At 44.7% G+C, this 12,565-nt stretch overlaps 7 protein-coding genes across 8 annotated transcripts; 6 read left to right on the top strand and 1 right to left on the bottom strand.

The window, feature by feature from the left end:
• The first annotated feature begins 46 nt into the window (after positions 1-46).
• LOC132256155 (uncharacterized) lies at positions 47-1,012 on the top strand. Its single transcript, XM_059752381.1, has 3 exons — positions 47-289; positions 383-776; positions 842-1,012. Exons 1-3 carry the CDS (start codon positions 222-224, stop codon positions 917-919), a joined length of 540 nt encoding a protein of 179 aa, XP_059608364.1. The 5' UTR covers positions 47-221; the 3' UTR covers positions 920-1,012.
• A 393-nt stretch (positions 1,013-1,405) lies between these two features.
• LOC132265730 (ribonuclease H1-like) lies at positions 1,406-2,262 on the top strand. Its single transcript, XM_059766501.1, has 3 exons — positions 1,406-1,544; positions 1,649-2,008; positions 2,066-2,262. The coding sequence occupies exons 1-3, from the start codon at positions 1,536-1,538 to the stop codon at positions 2,138-2,140; spliced, it is 444 nt and encodes a 147-aa protein (XP_059622484.1). The 5' UTR covers positions 1,406-1,535; the 3' UTR covers positions 2,141-2,262.
• A 707-nt stretch (positions 2,263-2,969) lies between these two features.
• LOC132255390 (ribonuclease H1-like) lies at positions 2,970-3,814 on the top strand. Its single transcript, XM_059751399.1, has 4 exons — positions 2,970-3,029; positions 3,089-3,201; positions 3,261-3,525; positions 3,584-3,814. Exons 1-4 carry the CDS (start codon positions 3,003-3,005, stop codon positions 3,659-3,661), a joined length of 483 nt encoding a protein of 160 aa, XP_059607382.1. The 5' UTR covers positions 2,970-3,002; the 3' UTR covers positions 3,662-3,814.
• Positions 3,815-3,844: 30 nt separating this feature from the next.
• LOC132255399 (ribonuclease H1-like) lies at positions 3,845-4,832 on the top strand. Its single transcript, XM_059751410.1, has 4 exons — positions 3,845-3,994; positions 4,063-4,163; positions 4,224-4,488; positions 4,547-4,832. The coding sequence occupies exons 1-4, from the start codon at positions 3,980-3,982 to the stop codon at positions 4,625-4,627; spliced, it is 462 nt and encodes a 153-aa protein (XP_059607393.1). The 5' UTR covers positions 3,845-3,979; the 3' UTR covers positions 4,628-4,832.
• Positions 4,833-5,049: 217 nt separating this feature from the next.
• LOC132259667 (ribonuclease H1-like) lies at positions 5,050-6,139 on the top strand. The gene is made up of 4 exons (XM_059757398.1): positions 5,050-5,231; positions 5,295-5,487; positions 5,542-5,982; positions 6,046-6,139. The coding sequence occupies exons 1-4, from the start codon at positions 5,140-5,142 to the stop codon at positions 6,121-6,123; spliced, it is 804 nt and encodes a 267-aa protein (XP_059613381.1). The 5' UTR covers positions 5,050-5,139; the 3' UTR covers positions 6,124-6,139.
• Positions 6,130-8,130, bottom strand: LOC132259659 (mitochondrial-processing peptidase subunit alpha). Its single transcript, XM_059757387.1, has 4 exons — positions 7,974-8,130; positions 7,565-7,913; positions 6,448-7,510; positions 6,130-6,385 (listed from the first exon to the last, which is right to left on the bottom strand). The coding sequence occupies exons 1-4, from the start codon at positions 8,030-8,032 to the stop codon at positions 6,210-6,212; spliced, it is 1,647 nt and encodes a 548-aa protein (XP_059613370.1). The 5' UTR covers positions 8,033-8,130; the 3' UTR covers positions 6,130-6,209.
• A 58-nt stretch (positions 8,131-8,188) lies between these two features.
• On the top strand, positions 8,189-12,430 carry LOC132256935 (metal regulatory transcription factor 1-like). Of its 2 annotated transcripts, XM_059753547.1 has the most exons (5): positions 8,189-8,462; positions 8,655-8,760; positions 9,548-9,653; positions 9,808-10,970; positions 11,468-12,430. In XM_059753547.1, the coding sequence occupies exons 1-5, from the start codon at positions 8,206-8,208 to the stop codon at positions 11,822-11,824; spliced, it is 1,989 nt and encodes a 662-aa protein (XP_059609530.1). In that variant the 5' UTR covers positions 8,189-8,205; the 3' UTR covers positions 11,825-12,430. The 2 variants fall into 2 exon arrangements, with proteins under 2 accessions (XP_059609530.1, XP_059609538.1); XM_059753555.1 differs by lacking the exon at positions 8,655-8,760 and having other exon boundaries at positions 8,323-8,462.
• Positions 12,431-12,565: the final 135 nt, after the last annotated feature.

Genomic DNA, 12,565 nt, shown 5'->3' with positions numbered 1-12,565 from the left:
GCCTGATTTGAAATTCTAAACATTGCTCAGTGTTTTATCTGCAAGAGGGCGTAATCGGCATGTCGCGTGAATGTTTTACCGCGATCGCGTATGCACCGTTTTTCCTTTGCAGAACCATTCGCGTCTTGTCTCTCATAGTTATAGACATTGTCTGAAGTGATTTCTTGGCATCTCTTGCATATCTTGCGCTTAAAACGAAAATCTACTCCAATCAATCCGCAATGCCATACTACGCTGTTGCAAAGGGAAAGCAAACAATAATCAACAAAAATTGCGTTTACAAAAATTGGTAAGATTTTGGAGATTTAGCGAAATGCCTAGGAAATGCCACTCAGAATGCCATGTCCGCCATTTTGCATTTCACTTATTGTACAATTTGCAGCTGTACGGACGCCTGTCGCGAAAATATGAATGGCTACAGTGGAGCTTGCTTCAAGAAATTCGACACGCAGGCCGAGTGTCAGCAATTCATAAGCAACAACTCAGAATCTTCCAGCTCCAGCAACGGATTCTCATCTGGAAGCTACAGCGGCGGAGGTTATGTGGCGTTGCCGGGGCCGTCGCGCTCATACTCCGGTGCAGCCGCTCAGGGAAAGCGAAGCTGCGGGGGGCGCATCAATGTGTGGACGGATGGATCTTGTCCGGGCAATGGCAGGAACGCCACTGCAGCGGGAAGGGGCGTTTACTTCGATGACAATCATCCGTGGAATGTGACTGAGAGAGCCGATGGTCCGCGTCTGGACAGGGAGCTGGATGGCACAATCGACGTAAAATGGGTGAGAGATTGAAATTCTAATATGTTTGCAAATTTGAAATGATTACATTTGTTCTGTCATTGCAGCAACATGTTCCGGGCCACAGTGGCAATTACGGAAACGTTCAGGCCGACAAGCTGGCTCGCAAAGGGGCTACCAAATAATTTCATTCCTATAATTTCACTATTTTCCACGTTCTCAACGCTCCCAAGCCTGCACACTTTTCTTGAATTACCAGCAGCTTGAAAGACTTGAAATCCATCTTGAAATCCATTTTCATTATCTTTTCCTTACATTGTTGTTTATTTTTTTTCTTCTGATGAAATTCAATAAATAGTTCACTTAAATTTTTTTTTAGAGTTTATTTGGCATAAATGTGGAAAACAAGAAGCCGTGAAGAGTTGCGGAAAGGTAAAATGTGAAAGCTTCGTAAATCATTTGCTTATTCGATGTTTTGGACTTAAATGAAAATCAAGTTTGCATTCGTCCAATGAAATACCCTGTTTCTCATAAGATAAATGGATAAATAAGCTTTATCCGCACCTTTCACCAAAAAAAGCACAAAGTTATCACTGATAATTTTTCCGATTACAATGCACTCTCGTGGGTAAAATATTCATTTAAACCTCGATTGAACCACTTTTATCATCAGCCGCAGTTCATCTCGTCACTTGCAATCCGCGTTTTGAAGAGTTCAGTTGAGTTCTTGGCAATACTTGTGCTGTTCATTTATTAGAATTCATTCTCCATTTCTTCCATTTCGCAAGAGATATCAGAAAAATGGCTCATGTGAGTATTTCTCTCGTGATATTGTATCAATTCACTCAAAAATGAAGAATTAAACAAGTTATAAACGCCATAGGAGATTTAATCATTTGAATGCATTTTTTTAGAACTTTGTAAACGTCTGGACGGACGGCTCTTATAAGCCGGAAAACAACGGCACCGGCGGAAGGGGCGTTTTTTTCGGCGATAATCATCGCTTAAACGTCGCGGAACGGGCTGATGGATCGCCAACAAGTGGCAAGGCTGAGATTCAGGCCGCACGACGCGCCGTGGAAATCGCCAAGCGTGAGGGTGTGAAGAATTTGAGGGTCCACTCGGACTCCCAGGAAGTGGTCACGGGAATGAATGAAAATATGGCGGTCTGGAAGGCAAACAACTGGACTAATTTCGAAGGACATCAAGTGGTGAACAAGACAGAGTTTGAGCGACTCAACCGCCAGTTGGATGGATCAATCAACGTGGAATTTGTAAGCGATAAACCATCACGTTTTCGATACTTTATTTAATTCTGCTCATATTTTCAGGTAAAGGTTTCTCGTGGCACGCGTGAAATGAAGGAAGCTGACAAGCTTGCGAATAAGGGAGCACAATTGCGTTGAAGTTGGATTTGAAGTGGGGCCTATGGAGGACATCTGATAGGATATATATTTTCCGTACTCCATCCTGAATAGCGGCCAATTTACTGTACTGAGTAAATTAATAAAAGTATGATTCCAAGAAATCATTCTTATCAGGAGTATGATTAAGGGTTTCTTTCACAGTTCACGTTGGATGGCAGAATGTTCTGGAAGTCGGATTTTATCATTTGCCACGATAACGAAGTACTCGAGAGCTCTTTTCTTATAGATTATCGCACGGCAACAACTAATGTTTTATTTTTTTTATGCGTCCAAGTGAGTAATATAATATACAACATCATTCTTTATCAAAATTAGGTCTACAGCTGCGTAATGAATTCAAGCATCCGCCGATTCCGACACAGCAAGGAAATTTCTCAGTAATATCGCAACTGCTAATTTATTCCAATTCTCTATATTGAATTATCCAGCGTTTATGTTTATCAGAGAGGCTCAGGAAGGAAAGCGTTGATGGGATACGTCTCTAATATAATATTTTAAATAAATAAACAATGCGTTTTGTTTGAATTAAACTTCTTACTCTCAAAATTGAGCTCAGCATGCTTGACTTTCATTTTCTTCCTTCCTTTCCACTTGCAAAACGAAAATGCTGAGTCAAATGGAGAAAGAGGCAACATGAAGCGTGAGAAGTAATTTAAAGTAAATCCTTTAGATTGATAAAATCTAGTTCAATCACAATTCTTCGAGCAATTTCTTGTTGCGAAATTCATTTCTGCAGTTCGGGGAATCCCCACGAATTGAAGTGCAAAATTAGCTTTTCTTCCATTTCTTTACAATAGAGGGCAGTGGCTGTTATAGAGGAGATTTTAATCTGTGCGCGCACATGGTGAATAAAATGTCTCGTTCGTGGGTTAGTTATTTCTGACTAAAGCAGTTTCCCAGGAATTAAAATGCCTGTTATTTTTCTAGAGAAATGGAGCCGAAGATTGGGTGGATGTCTGGCTGGACAGCTTTGGCCAAGATGATGGGACATCTCCAAATTCCAGCGGATTTGGTGTGTTTTGGGAAGATGGCCACCCATGGTAAGAATTTCCGAACGGCATGCGTAATTCCGTGTAATCTATCATATCCCTATGTTCAGGAATGTGTCTGAGAACGGACAAGGAATGTCTAAAATCCGTTGCGACATTGCGGCTGCAATTGTTGCCATTCAGATTGCCAAGAACAACATGATTAACACCCTTCGACTCAACACGTCTTCGGATTTCCTGATCAACTTTGTCCTTGACTGGATGCCCATCTGGAGGAACAATAACTGGAGGGCTGCTGATGGCGAAAGAGTGGCGAATTGGACGCAGCTTAAGATGCTGAGTGATGAATTTGATGGAACCATTCGTATATTCTGCGTAAGAATTGTTGATATAAATTTAATGGAATTAATTTGTGAAAGTCTCTCTTTTTCAGAATCTCGTTTCTGCCGACAATCCAGTTTATGGGATGGAAATGGCCTACAATCTGGCTCGCAGGGCAGCTCTGAATTGATTACCGAGAATATATATATCTTCAGCGTATGAAATTTTTTTTTATTTTGTATGTGATTGAAATAAAACCATTTTTTCAGAAAATGTAGAAAACCCCGTAAAAATACTTAGGCAATCCTAAAAAAAAAGAAAAAAAAAAAACCATAAGGTAATCCGCAAGAGGACGCGATGATCAAAGGGAAGGATTTCGCTAGACGATTGCGCAATCTTGTTTAGAGCTTGCATCAGAATATTGTCTGCGTCAGTTGAGCAGTGAGCCTTGTTGAATTCAGCCGACAGAGTTTAGCTTGGGCTACAATTAAATCGCTAATCGCGTGAGATGTCTCGTGGACGTGTAAGAAAATCTATTGCAAAATGCTCTCAAAAGCATCGAATGGCTAGAAAAACTGTTTCTATTTCCAGTTTAACTATGTGGATGTGTGGACTGATGGATCGTGCCCAGGAAACGGTCCCAACGCGAGCCGTGGAGGAATAGGAGTTTTCTGGGACGACGACCATCCGTGGTAAGAATATAATTCAAGGAGCGGATTCGTGCAAAGTCTATTCCTGCTGATTTTTCGCAGGAATGTGTCCCAGCGCGCGCGTGGAAGGACCAACAACTCCTGCGAGATCGAGGCTGCGACGGTCGCTCTCCAGATTGCCAAGGATGAGAATATTGACAAGCTCAGGATCAACACTGACTCTGAGTTTCTCATCAACTGCGTCCTCAAGTGGATGCCCATTTGGCGAAACAATGGCTGGATCAACGCCAGCGGGAATCCTGTGAGGAACAGGCATGAGCTCATGGAGCTCGACGATGAGCTGGATGAATCCATTCGAGTGTACTGGGTAAAGAAAACTGCCTAATTTACATTCAAATCCTGACTGTATACTTTCTCTCTCGCAGAATCACGTTCCTGGCCATAAGGGGAACTATGGCAATCGCATGGCGGACAAATTGGCCCGTCGAGGAGCGAAGAATTACTAGAGGATTGAGCGATAGATCCTGACTTTTTCTCTGGACAACAGGAAAATCCACAGAGATTGTTCTATTTTGCATTTCTATTTCTACCATTTCTACTAATTTCGCCACTGAAATTTGTCTATTTCTTGCAATTTCTTATGAAAGTAATATTATGAATTTCCTTTTCTCTAAACTCCTGAAGAACTGAAGTAATATTAGTGAAATAAACAGTTAATTTCATTTCCAAGTATTTGTTTGTTATTCTTTACAATCCACTCAAAGAGTTTCACTTCATATTGTGTATATTTTGAGAATAATACTCTCCTTTATATAATTTATCGCTGGATTCTGGGTTTTTTGTGTCTTCTTCCACATATAAATTTGATTCTCGGTTGAAACGCGAGATGTAAAATATTCAAAAGAGTGACGTCATCAATACAAATGTGTGCTGAATAAATAGATGTCTCTGTTGTCAGTGTTTGCTTCTTTCGTTTCTTTCACTCCTGGCTGCAGAATCTTTGCCTTCCACTTCTTTTATGAGCATTCTTCTGCGTAGACTGAAGTTGATCCTCGGAATGCCTTTCTATGCTGTGGCGAGGGGAAGACAACCAGGGATTTACAGTACTTGGTAAGCAGTGAAATATCTCAAATACAGTAAAAAGTCAGGTTACATTTGGCTTCTAATTTCCAGGGATGAGTGTAAGAAGAATGTGGATGGCTTCAGTGGGGCACGCTACAAGAAGTTCTCTTCCGAGACGGAATGTCTCACCTTCATAGAGCAGAACAAATCAGGACCTGTCTTGGCGTCAACTTCCGCCACCTCCAGTCTCGCCCCAAGTGCTCCACGCGAAAACAGGAAAGCGTGGAAAGGAAAACGTCTGGCGGTGAGAGGAAGAATCGTTGGCATCTCTTCAGTACTTAATCACCTTGTTTTGCAGGACCTCTGCCCGAACCTATTGATGAGCAGAGGTGTCAAGCGTGCCCGGACGTCAGAAGAAGCGGAAAAGAGTGATGACTTTCTGGACGTGTGGACGGATGGAGCTTGTCCGGGAAATGGATTCAACGCCACTGCAGCAGGAAGAGGCGTTTTCTTCGGTGACGATCACCCGTGGAATGTGGCTGAGAGAGCCGATGGTCCGCCAACAAACAATCGCGGTGAGATCCAGGCGTCCAGGAGAGCTATTGAGATTGCCAAATCGCAAGGGATCAAGAAGCTGAGAATCAATACCGATTCGGATTTCTTGATCAAGAGTGTTGAGAATTACATGCCGAGATGGAAGAAGAATGGTTGGAAGACTGCAGACAGGAGAGATGTGAAGAATAAGGATGACTTCATCCTGCTGGACAAGGTACTGGACGGAACGATAGAGATTCAGTGGGTAAGTTTTTTCTCACATCTCTGCTTTATATCACACTGAATTGTCTTCTGTTCTCATCCTCAGAAACACGTTCCGGGCCATAAAGGTGTCTACGGGAATGAGAAAGCCGACGAATTGGCTCGCCTTGGAGCTTCAAAATAGAGTTCATTATAGTTGACTGAATCTCCTTTATTTTATATACACGTAGATTTAACAAACGCCTTCCAAGGACTGTGATTGCTAGCGAATTATCGGAAGAGGGAAAGTCTTTTACTGTTGGGCAGGCGTCCTTCGCCATGCGCCAGACCCGATTGAATATCATCAGTGTTCGGAATACCTTTGATCTCCCCACGAGCTGCCAGGGCGGGTCTGGATGAGAGGAGTCTTTTAGCGAATCGCATAATGTCCTCTGAGCGGATTTGCTCTGCAAAGAAGCAACAAAATGCGTTAAATACACGAGAAACTTTTGCCTCAATCCATGCTCACCAATCTCGCGGATGAAGTCGTCAGGTCTCTTCCTCTGACCCGTGGAGAGCACTTGTCGTCCAATGTCCTCAAACACCACCGGCCTCGCTTCCAGGTTCATGAGCAGCATCGATTGCAGCTGCGTCTTGGCGCGCCTGAGCTCCTGCTCTCCCGGAGCCGTGGCCATCGTGACCAGCTCCTTCGTCAGCACCTCCACCATGCCTCGCACATGCGACGGGGGCGCGCTGGCGTGAATGCAGAAGAGTCCTGTGTCGTTGTAGGCATGATTGAAGGCCGTGGCGCTATACATCCAGTGGAATCTATTGAGGACGTTCGTGTAGAGACGCGTGTACATCCCTTTGCCAGGTCCTCCGGCCGAGAAGGAACCTCCGCCACCCATCATGATGTTGAGCACGCAAGCCGCGATGAAGTCCGGGTCTTTGTGCGAGCAGCCTTCCAGTCCCACAACCACGTGAGCCAGCTCAGGAAGACCAGCAGCTGCGTAAATGGGAATCTCGCACTCCTCCAGCTTCGAGCCGCCAGTGTACAGTGCCAAGGAGGTGTCCACAGCTGTGGGACCCCTTGTTTTCGCATCCTCGCTGCCCCACGTTGTTGGGCTGTTCACGAAGTACTTCTCAACATGCCGCACGAGGTCATCGTGAGGCACGCCAACGCCAGCCACGACCATCCGCGATGGGGTGTGGTGGAGCTTCAAGTAGCTGAGCAGAACGTTTCTGTCGATGGTGCCGGCATTGGCTTCCGGACAGAGTTTGGGGAAGCCGAGAGTGTTGTCTCTGTAGGCGGCGGCGTGGATCAGGTCCGTGAGTATGAGATCCTGCTCTGGACGCATCTTCAGAGACTCCAACTCGAAGAGAATCGTCTGACGAGCTGTGTCAATTTCGTCCGCCTTCAGACTGGGTCTCAGCACCACATCGGCGAGGATTCTGGTGATGCTCTCCAGGCCACGACTGTCCACACTGGCGGCGTAGATGAACGTGTCCCGGCTGCTCTGGCAATCGCAGATGCCTCCATGTCTCTCCAGCTCCTTCAAAATGTTGTCCTTGTCGGGGTAGTTTTCTGTGGACTGCAGAGGGGGAAGATAAGTTAAGGGCTTTAGTTGGGGATGCAAGACACTCACCTGGAAAGCCAATTTCTCCAGGAAATGAGACACTCCATTGGGATATGCCACTTCATATCGCGCCCCAGAGTCTATGACCACTCCGATGGTGCAAAACTGTCCGAATCTGCTCTCGGAAGCCACCCGGAGTCCATTGGACAGGGTCGTAACGTGAGTGGTGTTTTGCTCAGGAGTCACTCTGGCGTACTGCACATCCGGCATATCCGCCACCGGCTCTGACAGCGGTGGCAGAGGTGTGACAATCTTGCGGGATGGCACATTAACTGTAGAACCACCCCCGCTGGCGCTCCCTGATTGTGGGGACTCGGAGCCGTCTTGGGTGCTTCTTGTGGTGAAACTCCTCCAGATTCTGCAACGAACACGAGGCTTCCAGTGCTTGGGAAAAGTGAGTTTTCCACGGGATACTCACCGTGGTCTGTTCAGCAGAACACCCCTCGCGAGTGACGAGATGTTGAGGCGAAGGGACATGGTGATGAAATTGATTCGCGGGTGTTTTCACGGGTGGAAAAATGCTGCTGAAACCATGCGAAATCCTCCCGAAAGCCGTCCGGAAAATGTCGCGTGTGTGCGTCAAATGACGTCACGGATGGCGCTGTCAGATTTTATAGCATCTCCGTAGAGAGAAGAAGAAGAAGAAAATAATGGCCGTCGCAGGAAGTGCCGTGAATGTGAATAATACCGTGAACGTCCTGGCCGTGACGGGCGAGAGGATCGACTTCCACCTCGACGACTCGGACCTGCAGGATTGCATTGACAATCCGCTGGACATTGCGGATCTGCAGCGCGTGATCGAGCAGGGAGGGTCGTTCGGCGAGAAGGCCATGGAGGAGGAAGACGAGGTCTCTGGGAAGAGGATGCCTTTGTACGCGGGAGGCGCCAAGACGGAGCCTGGCAGCGGGTAAGAAGTGAGATAATCTGCCTCTGGATGGTTTTATTGTGCTGCATTTATTTGTATTTTTCCATGTTATTTACCACTTTGTTGGGTATTTTGCCTCAAACTGGATGCGATCCTCCCCTGACACTTCCGATGATGCAACAAATTACCACTGTACATTCCGTGAATCCCGCGCTCCCCGATCACACTGATCAGTTACATGGAGCAATCAGTCCTACCCGATGAAATATCCCTCCATACACGAGCGGGAGTCAAAGAAAAACTCAGCGGAGAGTCCTCGCATGCGACGATTACAATCGAGGTATTTGGCATTTCGTGAGTGTTTTACTCCTTATCGCCACAATTTAATAGCATAATCCTCACTAGACTACCTTCATTAACTGTGCAAATCATTCCGCCTGAATGCGTATGTGTCGTCCTTTCTTGTGTGCCCCCCAAGAGAAAAATATACGCCCCGCTTTTGTGACTCGTCAGAGCTTCCATTCCTCCGTCGCAGTAACTTTATCAGAAGCATATCGGATCGCAATGTAGAGCTATTATTCATTCTAATAACACAGCGAGTGCTGACCATAAATCACCCAAGTATCTCATCGTAGTGGCGAGACGAAGATGTCTAAACAAATGTGCTGGTTTTATCCATATTTCTGTCACTGGCTGCACTCTGTGTAGAGTCACTCGCAGATCCGTCCCAGGAATGATATTGCACTCACGATGACTTTTAATCAAACAGTGCTCTGGCATGGCGAATTGGTGGTTTAGGCTTTGGTGAAGAGGCTTGAATTCTTGTTCTATTAATTCTCTTTCTCAGTACAGAAATACCTTAAATTTATCTCTTTCTCTACTCGAACTGTTTGATCTCTTTGCCCTAATTTCTCTCATTTCACATTCTTATATCAAACTCTCGAAGTGTGATAAAATTCATTGGACGAGCTGCAAGTTAACTCTACTGGAATCATCTATTTATTATACCCAAAACATCAGTCTCTTTGGGAAAGAGCTTGAAATAGCCATATAGCGCAGTAATAACCGTGGAGAAAGCGTAAAATAATGACCGTTTGGCAGTATAATAATTTGTTAATCTATTTTAGGGCTCCGAACCGCACATCTTGGCGCGATATCGATGTAACTATGACAGTTGCTCTAGAAGTTACAGCACTGTGGGTAATTTGAGGACACACCTGAAGACTCACAGGGGTAAGAATTCCTTCTCCCAAATGCATTCACTGAAAAATTCATAACTTTCCGAAATTCTCCCAAATACGCTTGCCATTATAGTGATCGCTATGAAATGGTAATGATGACAAGTGAGTTTATGAAGAGGTATTCTAATCAAGATTCTACTTTGCAGGTGAATATCGGTTTAAATGCACCCAGGATGGTTGTGGAAAGGCTTTTCTTACCTCCTACAGCCTCAAAATCCACATTCGCGTTCACACGAAGGTGAAGCCCTATGAGTGTCCAGAGGGTGGCTGTGAAAAGTCCTTCAACACTCGATATCGCCTGAGGGCTCACCTTCGCCTGCACAACGGCGAGACAGTGAATTGTACGATGTGCCACAAGTTCTTCACCACGCTCAGTGATCTCAAGAAGCACATGAGGACGCACACTCAGGAGAGACCGTACAAGTGCGCCGAGGATGGCTGTGGGAAGGCCTTCATAGCGTCGCATCATCTCAAGACGCACATTAGAATTCACACAGGAGAGCGTCCGTATTCGTGTCGCGAGGACAATTGTACGAAGGCTTTCAGCACGGCTCACAGTCTCAAGTCCCATGTGAAGACGCATCAGAAGTACAATCAGGCTAAGAGGGAGATACCGACGCAAGAGAGGGGCGATGGGAAGGTTTCGGAGGCAGAGTTGCATGATGATTTGTCGGATTCAATAACGGATATTCTCAAGTCGACGGAAAAGAGTGACGAATCTGCCGAGCAATTTAACCTGGAGACGTCGAAGGCGATCGAAATGGCCATAGCTAATGAAATAGAGATTCCATCTCCCTGGATAGACGTATCTGAACTGGCCTCGAAGCCCATAATGCCTGCAGTTCCCGTCACTCCGGCCTGCATGGCTCTGCCAACCGGTGTCACATCATACGTTGATCTTCCCTTCAACATCGCCTCGGCGGACACGGACTTCATTGGGTCCACCTTTGAGGCTGAACAGATAACATTTGAGCAGCTCTTTGGGTCGGACAAGGAGAAGGATGGCCAGGAAAATCTCACTGCTAGTGGAAACACTTTGGAAATTGGCACAAACTTCTCACCGATCCCCACGGATTTGGGCAATAAGCAGCAAATTGAGGCTGAAGCTCTGCTCAATGAGATTTTCTTCGACACACTCAACACACCGACGTCCACAATGTCACTCCAGGGGAAGATTATGATGTCTGAGCAATTTGAGAACATGCAGAACAACGTGGAATTCCCTGAGACGGTGACAGGAAGCAGTGCAGATGAGATGTTAATGGTGAGAACGGCTTCGGTACTCGGAAATGGGAGCAGAACTCTTCAGGTGAGTTGGAGAAAAAGCAATTTTTCGGCAAATACATTGTTGACTAATTTTAAGCTTTATCAATATTTGTACGAATACATAATACAAATTTCTAACTTGAACAACAAAGATAACGAATTGTCATGTGGGTAACAGATTCATTAGAGAAATGCTTTAGCATCCTAATTTTTCACAGGGTTTATGGTATATTTTTTTCTCTAAAACTCCAACCAACAACATTATGTGTGTTTGCAAAAGTCTTGCCGGCAATGGAATATTTTTTATCGCAGTTCATAAAATGGCAAAACTTTATCTCTTGGCTAAACTCTTTAGACTCGTGTTAGATAATTGCTTATCTGTGAAAGATAAATAACAATTCGAATCACTAAATAATTGTCTTGATTATTTGCGAAGTACTTTATTGACTCAATGTCTCTGAATGGCAATATTTCTTTTATGAGGCATTTGATTAACAATTAAACTGTATGACTTTGTGATTTCTTTCATTGCTTCCACAGGACATCACAGCAGATGCTGATATTTGCCGATGCACGAAATGCACGTGCGATCATCAATCCGGAGGGTGTCAAGGTGGCTGTGGTCCCAATAATCCATGCAGATCACCGGAGAATCCACAGAACAGCACAGATTCGAACAATAATTCGTCAGAAGTGGAGAAGCTCATCGGCGAAAGCTCGTCTCGTGAGGAAAGTGGTGGAAATTCCTCTTCGTGCAAGTGTTCATCACTAAACGAGGGTGTGGCAAATGGATGCTGCGTGGTTATTTGCCTGAAGACACTCGAAACGCTGCGTTCGTTCGTGCAGAAGAACAACAAGCTCATCACGTGTGGTGGATCGTCGATGTGCACGAGTTAAGCCAGGGTTTAGTAATGACGTCGTGAATTGTTTGCAACGCATTGAAGCAATAGTCAAAGATTGAAGCTTTTAATCAAAACTGCAGAGTGAGTAATTTTGCTTTAATTTATGCACCAATTCTGTATCCAGATCACAAAAATCTGCCAAAGACTAAAACGCTCAGTAACGAGGGAAACTGATCAAACAATTGAAATCCCAGTTCTTTGCTTCAAGCGCAAATTTGAATGGAAAAAAAGGAAGAACATTGTGGAGAAATCCGAAAGTATTTGAAGCTTTTTGCGATAAATTTAAAATAATTTTATATACAATATTTTTATGACTAAAACCAGCTTTATGATGACTCAAAGTTTGCATTAACGAGAATGAACTCACATTGATGGTAACTCTATTGTTCTTGAGCTGAGAATAGCAGAGTTTTCACATTGAGCGCACTGCAATTAGTGAGAGTGCCATAAATAGAAACAGGCTTTAGGTGGTTGAACTAGTCAAGGAATAATGAAATAGAGCAAAGATTTGTTTTTGAGAATATTGCAATTACCTCAAAATGCAAGATAGTATCGTGGTTATACAAGCAATAAGAATGAAATAAAGCATTTCGCACACTTACTTGCTCGCTTTCATTCGCGATGAGGCTCAACTCCTTGTCTTTCCGCTCATCAACCATTCGTTGCGTTCTATTTTTAGCATTTCCTCTAAAGACTGGCGCATCTTCACAAGGGGATGAAGATACAGCAGGTAAAT

Source organism: Phlebotomus argentipes, unplaced genomic scaffold (genome assembly GCF_947086385.1).
Source record: "Phlebotomus argentipes unplaced genomic scaffold, Phlebotomus argentipes genome assembly contig_6, whole genome shotgun sequence".
Taxonomy (NCBI): Eukaryota; Metazoa; Arthropoda; class Insecta; order Diptera; family Psychodidae; genus Phlebotomus; species Phlebotomus argentipes.
The sequence above is the reverse complement of the archived record's forward strand: the minus strand, read 5'-3'. Positions and strand labels throughout refer to the sequence as shown.

Excerpts from the sequence above, each read along its gene's own strand:
- LOC132256935 (XM_059753547.1), top strand. The coding sequence starts at position 8,206 with ATGGCCGTCGCAGGAAGTGCCGTGAATGTGAATAATACCGTGAACGTC. Across the intron at positions 9,654-9,807 it reads ACACCTGAAGACTCACAGGG|GTGAATATCGGTTTAAATGC; the intron begins GTAAGAATTCCT and ends TCTACTTTGCAG. Across the intron at positions 10,971-11,467 it reads ATGGGAGCAGAACTCTTCAG|GACATCACAGCAGATGCTGA; the intron begins GTGAGTTGGAGA and ends TTGCTTCCACAG.
- LOC132255390 (XM_059751399.1), top strand. The coding sequence starts at position 3,003 with ATGGTGAATAAAATGTCTCGTTCGTGG. Across the intron at positions 3,202-3,260 it reads TGGGAAGATGGCCACCCATG|GAATGTGTCTGAGAACGGAC; the intron begins GTAAGAATTTCC and ends CCCTATGTTCAG. Across the intron at positions 3,526-3,583 it reads GAACCATTCGTATATTCTGC|AATCTCGTTTCTGCCGACAA; the intron begins GTAAGAATTGTT and ends TCTCTTTTTCAG.
- LOC132255399 (XM_059751410.1), top strand. Across the intron at positions 4,164-4,223 it reads TGGGACGACGACCATCCGTG|GAATGTGTCCCAGCGCGCGC; the intron begins GTAAGAATATAA and ends GATTTTTCGCAG. Across the intron at positions 4,489-4,546 it reads AATCCATTCGAGTGTACTGG|AATCACGTTCCTGGCCATAA; the intron begins GTAAAGAAAACT and ends TCTCTCTCGCAG.
- LOC132259667 (XM_059757398.1), top strand. The coding sequence starts at position 5,140 with ATGAGCATTCTTCTGCGTAGACTGAAGTTGATCCTCGGAATGCCTTTC. Across the intron at positions 5,232-5,294 it reads CCAGGGATTTACAGTACTTG|GGATGAGTGTAAGAAGAATG; the intron begins GTAAGCAGTGAA and ends TCTAATTTCCAG. Across the intron at positions 5,488-5,541 it reads GGAAAGGAAAACGTCTGGCG|GACCTCTGCCCGAACCTATT; the intron begins GTGAGAGGAAGA and ends CTTGTTTTGCAG.
- LOC132265730 (XM_059766501.1), top strand. Across the intron at positions 2,009-2,065 it reads GATCAATCAACGTGGAATTT|GTAAAGGTTTCTCGTGGCAC; the intron begins GTAAGCGATAAA and ends TCATATTTTCAG.
- LOC132259659 (XM_059757387.1), bottom strand. The coding sequence starts at position 8,032 with ATGTCCCTTCGCCTCAACATCTCGTCACTCGCGAGGGGTGTTCTGCTG. Across the intron at positions 7,914-7,973 it reads GTTCTGCTGAACAGACCACG|AATCTGGAGGAGTTTCACCA; the intron begins GTGAGTATCCCG and ends TGTTCGTTGCAG. Across the intron at positions 6,386-6,447 it reads CGACTTCATCCGCGAGATTG|AGCAAATCCGCTCAGAGGAC; the intron begins GTGAGCATGGAT and ends GCTTCTTTGCAG.
- LOC132256155 (XM_059752381.1), top strand. The coding sequence starts at position 222 with ATGCCATACTACGCTGTTGCAAAGGGAAAGCAAACAATAATCAACAAA. Across the intron at positions 290-382 it reads AATTGCGTTTACAAAAATTG|CTGTACGGACGCCTGTCGCG; the intron begins GTAAGATTTTGG and ends TACAATTTGCAG. Across the intron at positions 777-841 it reads GCACAATCGACGTAAAATGG|CAACATGTTCCGGGCCACAG; the intron begins GTGAGAGATTGA and ends CTGTCATTGCAG.